Here is a 15,633-nt window from a genome sequence, read left to right on the forward strand (position 1 = left end):
CATTTTTCTGTGTTCAAACATCAAGAATATAATGCATTAATTGCAAACAAAGCACAACACTTGCAGTATCTGCTAGCCATATGGTGCTCTAGTAATGGTACGTTGTACAGTCAAACGTCATAAACATACAAATGTCGACAAATGCTAAGGCTTTGAATGCTGCTCACATTAATAAACATCTATGCTGTTCATGTCTTTTTCCTTTTAGCATTTTAGCATCTGACATATTATTCGGTGCAGCTACAATTAACAACTATCACAACTTCATCGTAAATACACCAGATGTGTCACAAGCTGCTGTGAGCCTGTCTCTCTCTAAACTATTGGTTTCCAGACTAACATTACATTATGCAATAAAGACGGCTAATATGTACCTTGTATACAAATAGTTCATGTTTATCATCTTTCAGAGTTGTTCCATCAGCACCTTGAAGACGAACAAATGCAAAATGCTGTCTGTCTTCTCTGCCTACTCACGCACAACCAAACACACATAAAACAATGCACCTACCACTGTTTACATTAAAACCAAATAACCTTCAGTGCGAGTCGAACAATGTCGAAAACAAAACCGCAAGTGACACTCATGAAACATTTCAAAAGGCAAACACACTTTGACAGTCTCATTCCACACTGGATGGTTGTTGTGTCTCAATATGAGTGATCTGTACTCTGAGACGGCCTTTGTGCCAGTTCCGAGATAGATACAGTCACTTATAACCTGGCCACTTTTTGAAACAACTTTGAATGAAACTTCAATGTTTTTGTGTGACTTCTTATTTCCTCGTTCAAACTCTCCCTCCAATAATGTCACATACAAATCATTCCTCAATTCTCCTGTTGTCCACACAAATCATGGCTAATTTACTAATAACTAAGATGGGTACGTATGTTTCCTATCAACCTGGCATGATGGCATCGCTGAATCCCAATCGATGACAAAAAGAAGAAGTCTTGCCAAATAATGTTGGATTCTCTCGCTTTAGCTTTTCAATGTCTCCGCGCAGTGTCCGCAAAGAAACTTGTAGTCCTACAACATTGAAACATTGTTTCCAACAATGTAGAAGACATCCTACCAATGTAATTCATATACCCTTGTCTGAAGGACGACCAGTTCTGGAAATAGCATAGTCGTGAAGTTTCACAAAATCTCCATCGCTGCTGCCAACAGTTCTATAGCCATATCTCAATTTAAGAATGTACAAATAACAAACTAAATGCTCAACCTCTACTCACATGATTGGCATAGAAACATCCATCATGTCTGTACTGTTGTGTGGCATTTGAAATACATCCTTGAGAGGATACACTGAGTAAAAGATAATCAATTTACATCACCATATACTGTACTCAGAACAAATTACCTGCAACACCATATGGTCTTCGATAATGGTTGGGTCCTCTCCTGTCTTCTGATTGCATCCGACCTAGATATACATCAAGACAAATCAAAAATTTTTAAATGATACAGCAAAAAGCCAAATTCACAACATCTCTTTTCTATAATTTTCTTTTCTATACCAATTTATGAAACAACACCTTACTAGCACAGAACATTGGCAATTAGACTGGGTCTTAAATACCAAAACAGACAGACATAGCTACACCATCAAAGTAGATAAAATGCCAAATTAGTAAATTGAATCTGGTGCATGTTCAGTATATTCATTACAATGCCAAGTGACTGAGATATTAGTCTGTGGGCCAACTGCAAAAAAGGCTTCAGAAAATGCCGTCCGTGCACCCTTTTGCAAACCAATTTTTGGCATTTGGAGCTTGTCGCATGACACTAGATGTTTGAGAATACCTATGTTTGGTGAGACAGATCGTGTCCAATCACCTAGAACAAGACCGTTTTGCAAATTAGCCACGCAGCAATGAACTGGAACCACGAGACCTAACGCGCGTTATACAATTTGAGGCAAAATCCTGATCTTGCTATGGTTTCTGCTAACTGTACGTTACTGTGAAGCTTCCGGCAGTTTAGCTCTTGCAATTAAGTGATAAATACCGCTGTAGAAAGTCTAATTAAAACTTTATAGTTCCAAGTTGTGACGTCAACATGTACAGGATGTGAGAAATTGTGCTTTGGCCGTTGTACTGTACCTAAAATGTTGTTGTACTGAAGGGCATAAGGTACTCCCAGTATCATATTCAATATGTTTATAAAACAAGAAGTGTAACTAACCTAGCTAATAATCCACATCCACATTGACTAGTAACGTTAAAGGTGCAGGGTCACGCTCTAATTTGCACTAAAGGCAAAGCTGACTGAAGTCTCCTGAATTGGAACAATCAAGACATTGCAGTATGAGGTTGCATTAGACTGCAACTCTGGTAGCTAAATCTTAGACTTTTTAGATGTAGTTCTTGGAATTTTTCTTCTAAAACCTCAAACTGAGGTTGCTACACTGCAGTTTCGGTAAAATTCGACAAGCACCCTCGCACTTTGAGCCAGATCGGAGTTACTTACGCTCTGCACGTGATCAAAAAGCACATGTCACGTTCCCATATGTAGCATCTGCCATAGTTACGTCTTTCTCTCTGAGTAACCAAGTGCACTCAGTTTACAATGAGCACCAAAAATTAGTATTGTTTAAAGCTTACACTGCTGCCGTGCCTGTCAATCGACTCCTAAATAGCCAGTTTTGCAGTAGTTTCGTCTAGTGACCTTTGTGCATGTGCAACATATGAGCAACATTTGAAAAGCTTACTGGCGATCAAAACTGATTTTCTTGCCAGGACACTTGAACATATGTTATGTACAATAGCTATGACGCAAAGCTACCTCACTTGAGATCAGCTAAAGTGTGCATATCCGACAGTGACTCTGCACCTTTAAGATTTCCTCACACTAAACTACAATTGATGTGCCGCAGATTTCCATAAAGAACAAACTAGCTTTGGCTTACAAAAGTATAGGTGGCCTGGTATAGCATCCATACGTACGTGGGTACTGGTACTTACCTAGCATTCAACAATTGCTAACAAATCAAAGCAATTCCGTGTTCTCTTAAAATGAGAGAAAAATGCTGCTAAAGATGCCTGTCACTAAAAAACAAAGTAATTTGTGTGGTCCCAAAACATACTGTGCTGGTTAGATACTGACTAGCAAATACTATATTCCTTGCCACTACAATTACCACACTGATTGAAACCATTCTGAAGTCTGTTCAAATACTAGAAACACTGTAGAAAATTCCTGTATCTTTATCATACATCATGAAGACTTGACTTGAGCATCATTCATAGCTTGTTACCAAACTAGTAACAACTATTCACAGAAAAGTCCTCATTGTGTTGTTACACAAAATAGTAATACGGTAGTAATATTTCATGTAGACATGGACACGAATGCTGCTTTACAGAGACTGAGTGTTCACAAAAGACACCATGCATGTGATTCACTGATGATGCCTTCAGTTAAAGGAGAACTTGCACTCAAAAACAGGTTGCTTTTAAAAATAGCCTTGTTTTCTAGAAGTTCAACGGTACCCTAGTCGCCAGCCAAAGCAACTGCGTAAAGGTAGTTTCGTAGCGATGAGAGGAAAATGCTAGAGGCATTCATTCTGACTTCTCATGCGTGTAGGTCTGGAACTCCGAGGAAACACTTCATCAACTTCCGCTTTGCCATGTTCTCTTAGTTTGTGTCTCTTCTAGTCAATCTGAAGTTTCCTAACACCGATTTGAGATATCTAAGGTTCATCAAGCTACGAGAGTAATTAGTAATGCCGTTGACTTGTAAAGTTTGTTATAAACGAGCCGGAAACGGAGAAAGAAGTCTGTTTAGATTTCCATTCGATCAAGCGTGATTAAGAGAGTGGATTCTGCGTTTGAGGCTAATAGGGAGGAAATCGGACCACATTTCAGAGTAAGCGTAGATCATTTCAGTCGAATTGTTGAGGGAAATTTCAAAGCAGAGCTAGTGAGCGAGTTAGGGTTACGGTTATGACAGATGTAAGAGCGTTATAGTTTCCTACCTGTTCCCGTCTTTTTACAGCACTACACGTCAAAACAGGGTCACTACAATGTTCCAGTTTTTGTCAAGTCACCTCTATCCCATGCAAGCTGTTCCATCAGTAATCATGAATTACCTTGCTGTAAGCTGCGTAATCGCAGACCTACACCAACACTCCTGCATTCTATAAGATTAAGTTCAAGATGACTCATGAACAGTCTGATGATGTCGTGATTGTGCCCTTTAGTGACGACATCCATCAGCAGTTCAAAATTACAATGAGGTGACATTAAAGCTAAACCCTTCACCTAGTCAGTAAAAGTACTTAGTGAATGAACTCTTCTTAGCTAATCCCACATACAAAACACCTTCCTAAAATTAACTTGTGCATCTAATTCTTGTAGACACTTCAGCATGCAAGTCCATGCATCAACCCACTCACCAACTCTTATGATATGACAGACGAGATAGAGATCTCTTGACAAGTCTTGCTGACTCAGATCCTAAACATACATATGTTTATACAAGTAAATCAGACACAATATAACATCAAAAATTTTGCAACATGAACTAAAGGCAAGCATATTGCTTATATAGTATTATGCCAATCAACTAATTCTCTACCTACAAAAACTGCAACAGTTGTGCACTCTCTAAGAATCTAAGAAGATAAGATCCTACTAGTAAATGAAGCTGTGTTCTACTCACTTCAGAGCTAAGAGCGCGCGCGCACGTGTGTGTGTGTATTTATTGTGAATATCAATGTAAATATCAATGTAAATTTTATTAATTTTTTTCTATTTATTGTCATTATCATTAATTAATCATTAGCTTGTTGCTAGAATGTATAATTCTTTGAAAACACAGGGTTCGTTAATATGATTAAATATCACCAATGTCTCTTTCGAATTCAGCACATGCACATGCGTGACAGCTGCCTAGCTCTTGCACAGAGCGAGCTTGTTCCACGTTAGTTCTCAATACTGCATGTAGCGGACACGATTATCCTGCTTTTGTTAAGCCGTTTCTATCATCTTTTGCTCCGGTAATTCATGGTAGCTAGAAATCAATGTACGTCTTCTAACTGCATGGGAAATACTGTGAAATAAGTTAGCTAAGTGACATGCAGCAACCGGATCCAGAAAGCAGCATCAACGTTTCCTACAAATCTTATTTTCTTGCAAGACGACGTCAATCGTTCATCATCAGTTACACCTATAAAACATATTGCTCTCTTGAATATCACAGCTGATGCATGTAGGTCGTGAGCATGCAACAGTGTATCTAGCTAGGGTCCTGTGAGATGTCAACCTTCAATTGGCTTCTTAAAGAATGATGAATTCGTTTGTTTTGCAATTCATCTGTAAAAAAATTAACAGACGCGTACAACTATTACCTAAACTTCTCTGTGCTTCTCAGTTTGATGATGGTTTGACCTTATATAATGGATAAATGACACCTCGGCTTTTCTGTCATAATGCGCGGGATAGTTACGTTACCTATTTTGGTGTCCCAAAGGACTGCTGATTGGCTCAACAAATTCACAAGAGTAATTCACGCTGACAGCTAGTGTTAAGTCACCTACTTTTGGCATCCCAAAACGACTGCTGATTGGCTCAACAAATCCCCGAGCGTGACACACGCTTACAAACATACATAGATAGATAACGACATCCAGACAGACAGACAGACCAAAAGTCAACTCAGCCCGTTTAGAGTGAGCTTCTCACAAAGCAGTCCACCAGTCATTGTGGTGTCCTTCTTTTACGCTCGTAGCTTAATTACAGTAATCAAACCAACACTACATAAACTTGCTGTACCATACCCAAGAGCAATGATCATCTATACAAATCAGGGTAACATACCTTCCTGTAATCATAAATAAGTATACGCCAATTAAGCTTCAATGCAATTGGTTACAGCAACATTTAACCACTTGTCTCACATCTGATCACTGCTTACAAAACATAACAAATTTAAACCCAGCAGTTACTATTGTCTTGAAATCAACAGAAAAAATGCTGCAGAAACAGGTAAGCCTGGTTCACAATATGATGCTGACACTCAGCTGAGCTTCAAAGAGATCGAATCGACAGAGGCGACATCCTTTGATGTTGATGCTGACGCTGATGCTGGAGTAGGATTCATTTTTATTTCAGCACCAGCATCAGCATCAGCATCAGCGTCAGTGTCAGCATCAACCAGACATAAATGTTGCCACCTAATCAAATTTCACTGTAGCATACCACGCTACATGCCTATGCAGAGATTATCATAACCCATAATCTGCAAACTACTTCAGGAAAGTAACCAACTCCACTGCTTTTAATATTACGTCTACAAATAATGCTCAAAAATCTAATTGACAGTTGAGACCACTTCAATCATCATGCAAACACATTTCCTACTGTAAATAGCTATTGTCAAGTTTTCCAATTAAGTTGTTCGAATGTGACATGTCGTTTGGTAACATGCCCAAAATGTTACTGTCCGAACTTGTGCTATTACAAAATCACATATGGGTAGGCCCAAGAATAAGGCATGCTAAGACCAAAGCTGCTACACTCAAACCTCCCGCTGCCCGCATCCCAGAAATGTCTGGAAGAGAAAGAAGTGTACCACAAGTTATCCTTGAAATCCCAGACTGCTTTAACGTAAAGGTTTGGTACTCCAGTTCTACATACAGTATGTGTTTACAAGCACACACTTGTACTACACTGTAATGTATAGATACTTCGAACTACAGTTACAGTCAACTTAGCAACAACATTTAGGTTGCAATGTCTTTACAGAAATGACAACATCACCTTAGGCTAAAGATGGCATTGGAAGCCAATCCAAAATCAACTTCTTCAGTTCACAGTAATGTTATCAATACCGAACAAACTTGCGTGAGCCCCATGCAGACCATGCAGCTAGCCAATTGAGTAAACTTGCTGACAAACCCATCAGGCATCTTGATGATTTAGACCAACAAATAAAGATGTCATGACTTAGGCTACATTTAGCATATGCGAATGCTTGAGCGACGCATCGAATCGTGTCTGCTCCCATCACGTCTGGTCACATCGTACTAATTCAAATTGTAAATGGGTCAATGCAACATGAAGCAAGGGAATATGGTCATGACACATCCAAATAGAACTGATCAATCGTAAATTATAAATGGGTCAATGCAACGAGACATAAGGGAACACGATCGTAACACATTCTAATAGAATCGAGTTCTATTAGAGCATCAAACTGGTGGCTGAACATGTCACAATAAAAGTATCATTTGGATTTCGACCAATCACAGCCAAGTAGATGTACATGTTGCTTCCGTGGACACTGGTTACTGATTTTGGCACTATAGTCGACATTGAGTGGTTCCTAGATTATGTAGGGAGCTGTCCTTGCCTGTATATGATCAGCTGCAAGGTGTACAAGAATGTGTGTGCAAGGGAGAATGCGTGCAAATGGATTTCAAGTAAGCTGGGGTTCCAAATGAGTTCTGCCAGTAGAAACTCTTAGCATAAGTGGTCAGTTCAAGAATACATGCAGCAACATCAATAACAGCTGTAACCATGTTGTGAATGGTACAACATGTGTGACACGACATGCGCCACTGCAACACAAAATGATGCAAAATGATGCAATGTGATGCTTGAGCGTTGCATATTCTAAATGTGGCTTCAGATTTATTAAAGCAAAATTACAGCCAAATGTCAAACATCAGCCAACTAGATTAAGCAAAATTCAGCAGTTGGTTATAACTGCTACAAATTGTGTACTGGCATTTGTCATTGACACCAACATAAACATCTCTATCCCAATGTCAACAGCAAAATATGACCTTTTTTCAAATACAAGATTCAGTCATCAATTTCTAGGGTATGTGATAAGATACTGCCAAAATAACAATTACAATTAATTGTTCACCACAGTACTGAATCTTATACTGTTTCTGCCATTAGCTTTTTAAATTTTGTACCATTGGCCATGTTGAATCGTTGGCAAACCACGGCTACCCAAATTGAAATGTTACTTCATGAATATGTTATGACCTGCTGAACAATACCCTTGCAACTGGTAAGTTATCTTGTGATACTATTAATTATCTACTATGAATTTGTAAGATCAATTTTAGAAATCACAGCTGCCCTCTTGTCGTTCACGCCATGCCACCTTCAAGCCCTGACTAGAATAATGTTGCTAGTACACAAATCCATAAGCTCCTGTATCAAAATCGATTTGGCTTCATGTGCCTTAAGGTGACATTTCTACAATCATTAAATGATTGATGTACACAGAACTTACCTCAAACACAGCATTCGTGGCATGCAGCATAGTGGGATCAACCACTAGTCCTTGTCTGGCAATGCGTATCACATACCGCTCACTAGTCACAATCAGCAATGTCAGCTACGTGGTTCAACAAATTTCTATAAACAATCAACCTCAAAAAAGCTTGCTTAGCTGGATCATACACAGAAAAGTAGAGGTCAGCCTCATCTCCAATATGGCATACAATGCATTTGAAGTCAATGTATAAGTGGTTCAAATGACTTTCCCGCTTCCGAACAATCATAGTTCCAGATTTATGCTAAAGGCAAACCTCTCAAGCAATGAAACACACCAAGAGTGTTAAAAGCAGCAGATACCCCAGCAGAGGCAACTTCCCTTTGGCTTTTAATATGCTACAGAATCCAACAAGTTTAATATTCTTCATCCAAACAATGTCTGTGCATGAAGTCCATACCACATTGTACAAATGATGAATGCTTGTTGTATCAGGATTTATCACTTCACCTTCACTGTTACGAGGAACCAAATCCAACTCAAGCTTCCTGCACACAAAAATCATTAAGTACATATGTGCATGCTAAACACCACAATAAAACAAAAAATGATATAAAGACAGTAATAATGATGATTACATATTGTCAAGGTCGTCAAAAACGACGACGACGACGACAACGACAACAACAGCGGTGATGACTGACTGCTGTCAAGATTGTACCTGTAGTGATTGAAGCAACAAGCTTGTAACTTTCAAGTTTACATGGCTCTGTGACAGACCACCTGAATCAAATATAATATTGAATCTTTCAAGTCTGTTATGCTTGAATTGAAGCTACCTATAATAACTATCTATGCAAACTGTACAAATTCCTAATATCACAACAGTCTAACTCCGAAAAGATCCAGGTATTCTGCTATAATACTGCACAAAGTTGGAAGCTACTGGTCACGTTGTTTCAATTACTACAAGACAATCTTGACAGTAGTCTTCAGATCATGACTTATTCTGTGAATTCAATCCACAAATCCTTAATCTTTTTCCGTGATTGATAAGTATGTGTCACATGTAGTACACCTCAATGAAATAAACTGTCTTCTAAATTTTGTCCAGTAAACCTACCCTGAAATACAAATTTATGCAATCACAATTTAAGGAATACTATTATTGTTTAAAGTTTAATTGTACAATATTAATCCCTTATTCTGTAAAGTGATTGCTGCTTTCACCTTGTAGCATAAAGAAACAGAAATTCAAATATTCGCCTCATCATCATTGTTAGCACCGTCTCGTCATCGTCATCATCATCATCTCTACATATATAAAAGTCTGATCTGTCTGTCTGCCCGTCTGTCTGTAACATCAATCATGCCAAAACTACCGGGCCAATCGCCAGGAAACCGTGCATAAAGACTACATTCCACACCACAATGTAAATGCACATTTCGATTGCACGACTTGACGATTTAAAAGGGCCCCTTTTGAAGTTCACAAACCCAACCGTAATACCAAGGATTGTTGTTCAAAGTTTGCATGACAAACTGTGAGTGCATGACGAATTGATCAAGAGTCGACAATGAAGGCGTCGTGTCTTCCAGAGTTCTTTTGTGGTAGTGCAATTTCTTGCCCATCGAACTCAACATCACTTGCGCTCATTTCTCTAGAACGGCACACACTGGATCTGTACCAAATTTGAAATGCCTGTTTGTGACCTCGGATAGTACGCACGAAGCGAGTCGCTTCTTACTGGGGATGTCAAAATAAGCAAGATATTTTGACTATATCTGGGTTCTATGTGACGTAGCATATACGGAGTAACACATTCGTGTAAATTTGCTAGACGGTACAGAACAGGCAAATCAACCACAAGGGAATTGTGTTAATTAAATGTGAATCCTGCTCTATTAGCAAGGGCAAAGCTAGGCCCTCTGCTAGTCGATAATAAATTGATATTTGTTGCAATTGGTAAAATAAGAACAGACACTCTCATATCATTAGATTGATATCCAAATGCAAAGATGCTGAACATTTGTTGGTGACCATACAGAATGCAGTACTGCCCAGCACTTTGCACTTGGCTAGACTATTTTTTCAATACTAGATAACTAGATGCTATCTCTGGTAGCAGTCCAAACGTAAAAATGTTTTTAACTCAATTGCTAGCTACTTTATATCTGACAGCTACGATATCATAATGCTAATAACTAAAACCTCTGTTTTTAGAGAAGGTTGTGGGCTGATTAGTTTATTGTAAGCTACCCAGCTCTGTATTTGTCGACAGTTGTTATCATGTGTAATAATAATTGGTAAATGAACCTATTTGCTCTGCACTGCTCAAGGTATTTCATCTTATGGCTCCAATTGAAACACCTATTTGTCAACACTTTCTTCCTGCTCTGACTGATCAAGTAGCATTCAGCAACGATATAAGGAAACTATTGGCACTGCTATGTCAACTTAGTGGTCTGAACGTTATCAATCCTATCCAAACAGCTGATTAGCAATTTCATGCTTCAATTCAAATATCTGCTCCTCTAACAACTTTGATAGTGGCCCAAGAGCCATCTTATTCAATTAACAGTGACTCTATCAGACAAAAATAAGAGGGTCTTAAAATGGAAAAACAAGCAGAACAAAAAAATTGAAAAACCACTGTCCATTAGGAGATCTATAGAGCTGACAATGGAGAAAGAATCTAGTTGGTTGTGTATGTCTTACTAGCTATTCAGCAACATGATTTCCATTTTCCCAAAGCCAATTTTTGAGATGCTATGTGTCTGAGATATAGACGGCCATTGAAAGACCTCCCATTGCACTGCCCTTGCAGGAACCTTTGGAATTGATTACGCATGATTTGCCTTTTAGGCGGTTTTCCAACGACACAACAAGGTAAAGACAACACAGCCAAATTGCTCTCTAAAAGCTGCTCAGATGCAGCTGTAGAGCCTCATCATCATCCCCTTTCCGGAAAAAGTCTTCAGTGGCGTACTGCAAATTCTGATGAAAACAACTAGGCGATCTGCATGTGGAATTTGACAAAGACGTGAATGCACATTGACATAGCAACCTCCAACAAGTATACAGGAACCACAGACAAGAAAAAACGTGCAAACAATGAAAGGGTTAAGAAATACAGATGAGAAAAGCTTCACTCCACTGGTGTTTTCTTCCATTGGACAAATAGGCAAAGAAGCTATTACATTTTTCAAGCATACACTAGTAGCGAACATTAATTTATACAATCAAAATACATCTTATGCACAACCAATGTCTATGATTAGATGCAGACTAAGTCTTGCTCAAAGATCGACAATTGTGTGTTCGAAGGACAAGATCAAAACCACATTGTCCGCTCAAATTGGACATAAAAGACATTATGCAGAGTGAGGCTAGTCTCAAGCTCATTCACTAAGTCGTTTTGAACCGACATAGTCAACATGCTTTCTACTTGACACAGTTTTAGTATATGGTTGTTGTAGCAGTGTGTTGCCAGTATTGTAGTACAGTAGTTAAAGCCACAATCTATATATATAAAGGAGAGGTGTCTGTCTGTCTGTCTGTTCATATGTTGGAGCATTTCTCAAAAACGGCAAGTCAGATCTCAGCCAAATTTGGCTTGCGCACGCTGAATTCATTCAAGTCAAAAGTGAAATTGTGGTCGTCTTCCCGACTTCTCCCACGACGACGCGATTTCCCGCCGATCACACTCGCTTCCGCTCGCGTGCGAATATCTCTGGAACGACGCATCGTATCTCCACCGAATTTAGACTGCCCGTTCCTGACGTCGGACGGTAGGCGCCAATCGTGTTGTTTATTGCGGGCAACGCTGGGAAACGGAAGATATTTTTGCTGATATCCGGGTTTTGAAAAAATGTGCCCACAGTCGTTTGCCAGTCTACGACCGTTGAAGAGTTGCCGTGTTTAATGCACCTGTTCCCTGAAATGCCAGCAACGTCTTCGAAGAGACGACGTTCAACAGAACTGTCGAAAAAAGCGCAAAGAGCAAGATTTGAAATTAATTCAGCACATCCGGGACCTATCTTATAATTACGTTATCAAGACGTCACAGATGTCAATGCACTTAGCCAGTGTCTAATTTGAACTAAACGGTAAGTGCTTTTACCGTTACTGACAAAACATTACAGTCTACTGCCCAAAACATTACAGTCTACTAGCTGTGCAATATCCGGGAGTACTATACGATTGCAAGTGTATACACAACATTTTCGTTGTTTTTACAATGCCTCTAAAGAGACGGAAGAAAATTTTTTCATCCGCAGCTGCAGCCAGTCAAAAACGGAGACGTTTAGAAGAAGACGAAGTAGCGAGACGGCAACGTTTGAACAGCGACAGAGACAGAGCCAGTATATGCCCTGACCTCCACGTGGTTTGGCTCGGGTTACGCTGACAAGGGCATAAGTTAGTGTAATTGGTTTGTGATGTGATTGGAACTTTCTTGCACAGGGATGATAACCAACTATATACAGCAGAGAGTTTGGAAATCTACAAAGATCTCTCTATACAAACTGTACGTGACCTGGCTACACCCCCTCTGGCTCTCCAACCATCAAACGCATTTTTAGATACTTTCTACTATAATCTCTACCTATAAAGGCGACCTGTCTGTCTGTCTGTCTGTTCTGTCTGTCTGTCATTAATAGCAAACAGTGTCTGCAAATCAATAATTTGTGTGATTTAAACTATTACCCGGGCATTGGAGCTCGTACTAACTAAAGTTCGTCCACGCTGAATTCTCCCTCAGTCAATCCTGAATACATTTTGACAGCAAAATCCTAGAGACACACTAAACACTTCATTTTAGAGCTCATGGTCATGCCCTTCTTTGGGTGTGCATTGCAAATGCACTTCCGCCAACCTTGTTATGCAAATTGTTTACCTAGCTACTCTAAACAATACACAGCCTTCAATTGAAAAACAAACCCACCCCTTAGACTAATAACTAATTGCTCATTGGATAAATGCTGGGAACATCTGCCTACACAAGAACTACACAAGATTCCAAGGGAGAAGTACGAGTGGACAGACTTTTAGGACAATTTGCACACAATCAAAAAATGTCAAACAAAATAAGATTGGTTAATGAGAACAAACCAGTTTCCCCAGTCAATCTTGTTAGTGATAACTTGTTTCAGCTCCATTAGTCTATCCTGTCATCAGAACACCATGAAACAATTTACTCATGCAACAACATTTTTTGTATTTAGAACCTGTGGAAGAGTTCCGGAACATATTTGACGTCTGTATTTAAGTAAATCCAACATGACCTGTCTGATTCGATTAAACACATCCATTCTTCGCTCCTAAAATATTCAACATGGCAAAAACAGCAAACACATATACGACAGAGTTGTCATACACAATATCGCTTCTTCCAAATTGATCCCCACTCACGTAAAACAGATGATACTTCTTGAACTATTGGGTCTTCCTTACTCACCACAGTTTCACACGCACTAAAATAAACACACAACTACCAAAGTCGCCACTAAAATATGATACAAAATATGATATGATACGATATATTGTTTCCGCACTAATTAGTGCAGTTCTCACTCAGGGGCATAAGAAAAGAGAAGAGATACAGAAGAGAGAGAAACACAGCACAAACAAATACACATTTATATTGATGATCTTATTAGACAATTAGCAATATTTGTCTCTAGAGCAAAGGTCTCTGATATGTATATGGAAGCGATACTAGACGCTGACTTGTCTCTCCTACTGTGTATGATATGCAGTAAATGCTAAATATATGCGATAGTAATGCTGAAGATTATGGCCTCTTGTTCAATGCCAAGAAAAGCGCTTCTGTTGCATTTGTGAAGAACAGTCAGAGTCCTCGTAAAGATTGCCTTTTACTCTTGGAAAAAGAGCATGTAGCTTGTAGGGAGGTAATCACTCATCTTCAGGTGGTAATGAATGCAGGGCAAAGAGAAGTAGTTGTAATAAAGAAGAGATGCCAGAAATATTACAAAGCAGTCAATTCTGTCGTGACTCAGATCGGTGGTGTCTGTAAGAGAGATATTGCTTGACAACTATATCCGATCTTGCATTATGAGAGTCAGCTATGAGACTTTGAAAAATCATACGTCTGCACAGTTGTTGATAAAGCTTACAGGAACGTGATTCGTAGGTGTTAAATGAAGTTCCAGAATTCTATCAGAGAGAGATTTTCGGTTTGGTTTATAGAAGCATCTGTGAAAACAAGAGTCAAAAAACAGGTTCTTGAAGAGGACGGCTATGGCACAAAATGACGTCAATAAGAAAATGGCTTTGCTTGGAATGTAGAAGTGGTTATAGTTTTCTCCTTTTTTAATTAATTAAATAAACATAAAGACAGAACACTCTCGACGCAAACCATTCCTGACTAAATCTCTCTGACAAACAATTCCTCCACCTCCATAATCTGAGATGTGTACCAATTACTTAATACATTCACAAAATACAGAGGCACTGCATTATCCAGCAGTTTGATAAGAGTTCGATAATGTGACACATGATCACACGCTTTTTTGATAAATCCAATGCACAAACATCTAAAATTCAGTGTTACCCATCGTTCTCAACATGGCAATCTTTTAAATGCACATATGATGATGGAAAGATTCCCTGCAGTAAATGGATATATATGTATATATACAGCAGAAACCAGAAAACCAAACAGATAACTCTCAAACCTTGACTGATTTGTTACGAATAAGACACCCTCTATACCATCCTATAACATAATAAACAATGTTAAAGCACAAAGATCAAAAGGATGCAGTCATGACAAGAGTTGGTTCATTCCATGTCAAAGAGTCCTTTCAATAATATACACTACAATCATGTATTCTGTAAATCTACACAACACTACAACGTACTCATTTTCCACAAAACGCAACTCTTTGTAGTCATGTAATTTACATGATCATTGTTCTCACGTTCAACTGTCACTTGGTTTATATATAATTTTAACAAATAAGTACTGCAAACATGCTCTTTCAACAAACTTGCGGTTAAGTTACTTAACTCACCAAACATAATTTCCATGCAAAATGACAAACTACAATAGCCATAAGACCAAGTACCCATCATCAGAGAAGTTTTGTTTTGCTTAAAATCCATGCATTCTTGCGCATTCCTCACACAGGACCTTTAAAATGTTATACTTGCTATATGTAGAGTAAGCGATGCAAGTAGCTGTTAGTACGTTCTCCTCCCATGTAATATTTCATTTAAAGGGCATCTCCAACTACCGAACATTCCCTTTAACCTGAAAGCTGATCAGATTGGCAGTAACCACCCTCCCACCCCTTCCAATTGAACAAATGTCTGACAGATGTCTAACAACACTGAAGTTCCCAAAAACAGCTCTTTCAGTCTCACTTTC

The 15,633-nt window shown here is 38.9% G+C and overlaps 1 protein-coding gene across 1 annotated transcript in view; it reads right to left on the reverse strand.

Annotated features, from left to right (window-relative positions):
- The window catches only part of LOC134195431 (dedicator of cytokinesis protein 2-like), a 43,122-nt gene that overhangs the window by 22,763 nt on the left and 4,726 nt on the right, over window positions 1–15,633 (reverse strand). The window contains exons 3-18 of the mRNA XM_062664453.1: window positions 14,939–14,979; window positions 14,815–14,870; window positions 13,618–13,714; window positions 13,469–13,561; window positions 13,353–13,408; window positions 8,700–8,787; window positions 8,602–8,637; window positions 8,398–8,543; window positions 8,258–8,339; window positions 4,401–4,461; window positions 1,365–1,427; window positions 1,237–1,309; window positions 1,094–1,173; window positions 905–1,030; window positions 538–837; window positions 375–469 (exon numbers count right to left, since the gene is read on the reverse strand). Coding sequence (XP_062520437.1) covers window positions 375–469; window positions 538–837; window positions 905–1,030; window positions 1,094–1,173; window positions 1,237–1,309; window positions 1,365–1,427; window positions 4,401–4,461; window positions 8,258–8,339; window positions 8,398–8,543; window positions 8,602–8,637; window positions 8,700–8,787; window positions 13,353–13,408; window positions 13,469–13,561; window positions 13,618–13,714; window positions 14,815–14,870; window positions 14,939–14,979 — 1,493 coding nt within the window. The remainder of the gene's footprint in view (window positions 1–374; window positions 470–537; window positions 838–904; window positions 1,031–1,093; window positions 1,174–1,236; window positions 1,310–1,364; window positions 1,428–4,400; window positions 4,462–8,257; window positions 8,340–8,397; window positions 8,544–8,601; window positions 8,638–8,699; window positions 8,788–13,352; window positions 13,409–13,468; window positions 13,562–13,617; window positions 13,715–14,814; window positions 14,871–14,938; window positions 14,980–15,633) is intronic.

Source organism: Corticium candelabrum, chromosome 20 (assembly GCF_963422355.1).
Source record: "Corticium candelabrum chromosome 20, ooCorCand1.1, whole genome shotgun sequence".
Classification (NCBI taxonomy): Eukaryota; Metazoa; Porifera; class Homoscleromorpha; order Homosclerophorida; family Plakinidae; genus Corticium; species Corticium candelabrum.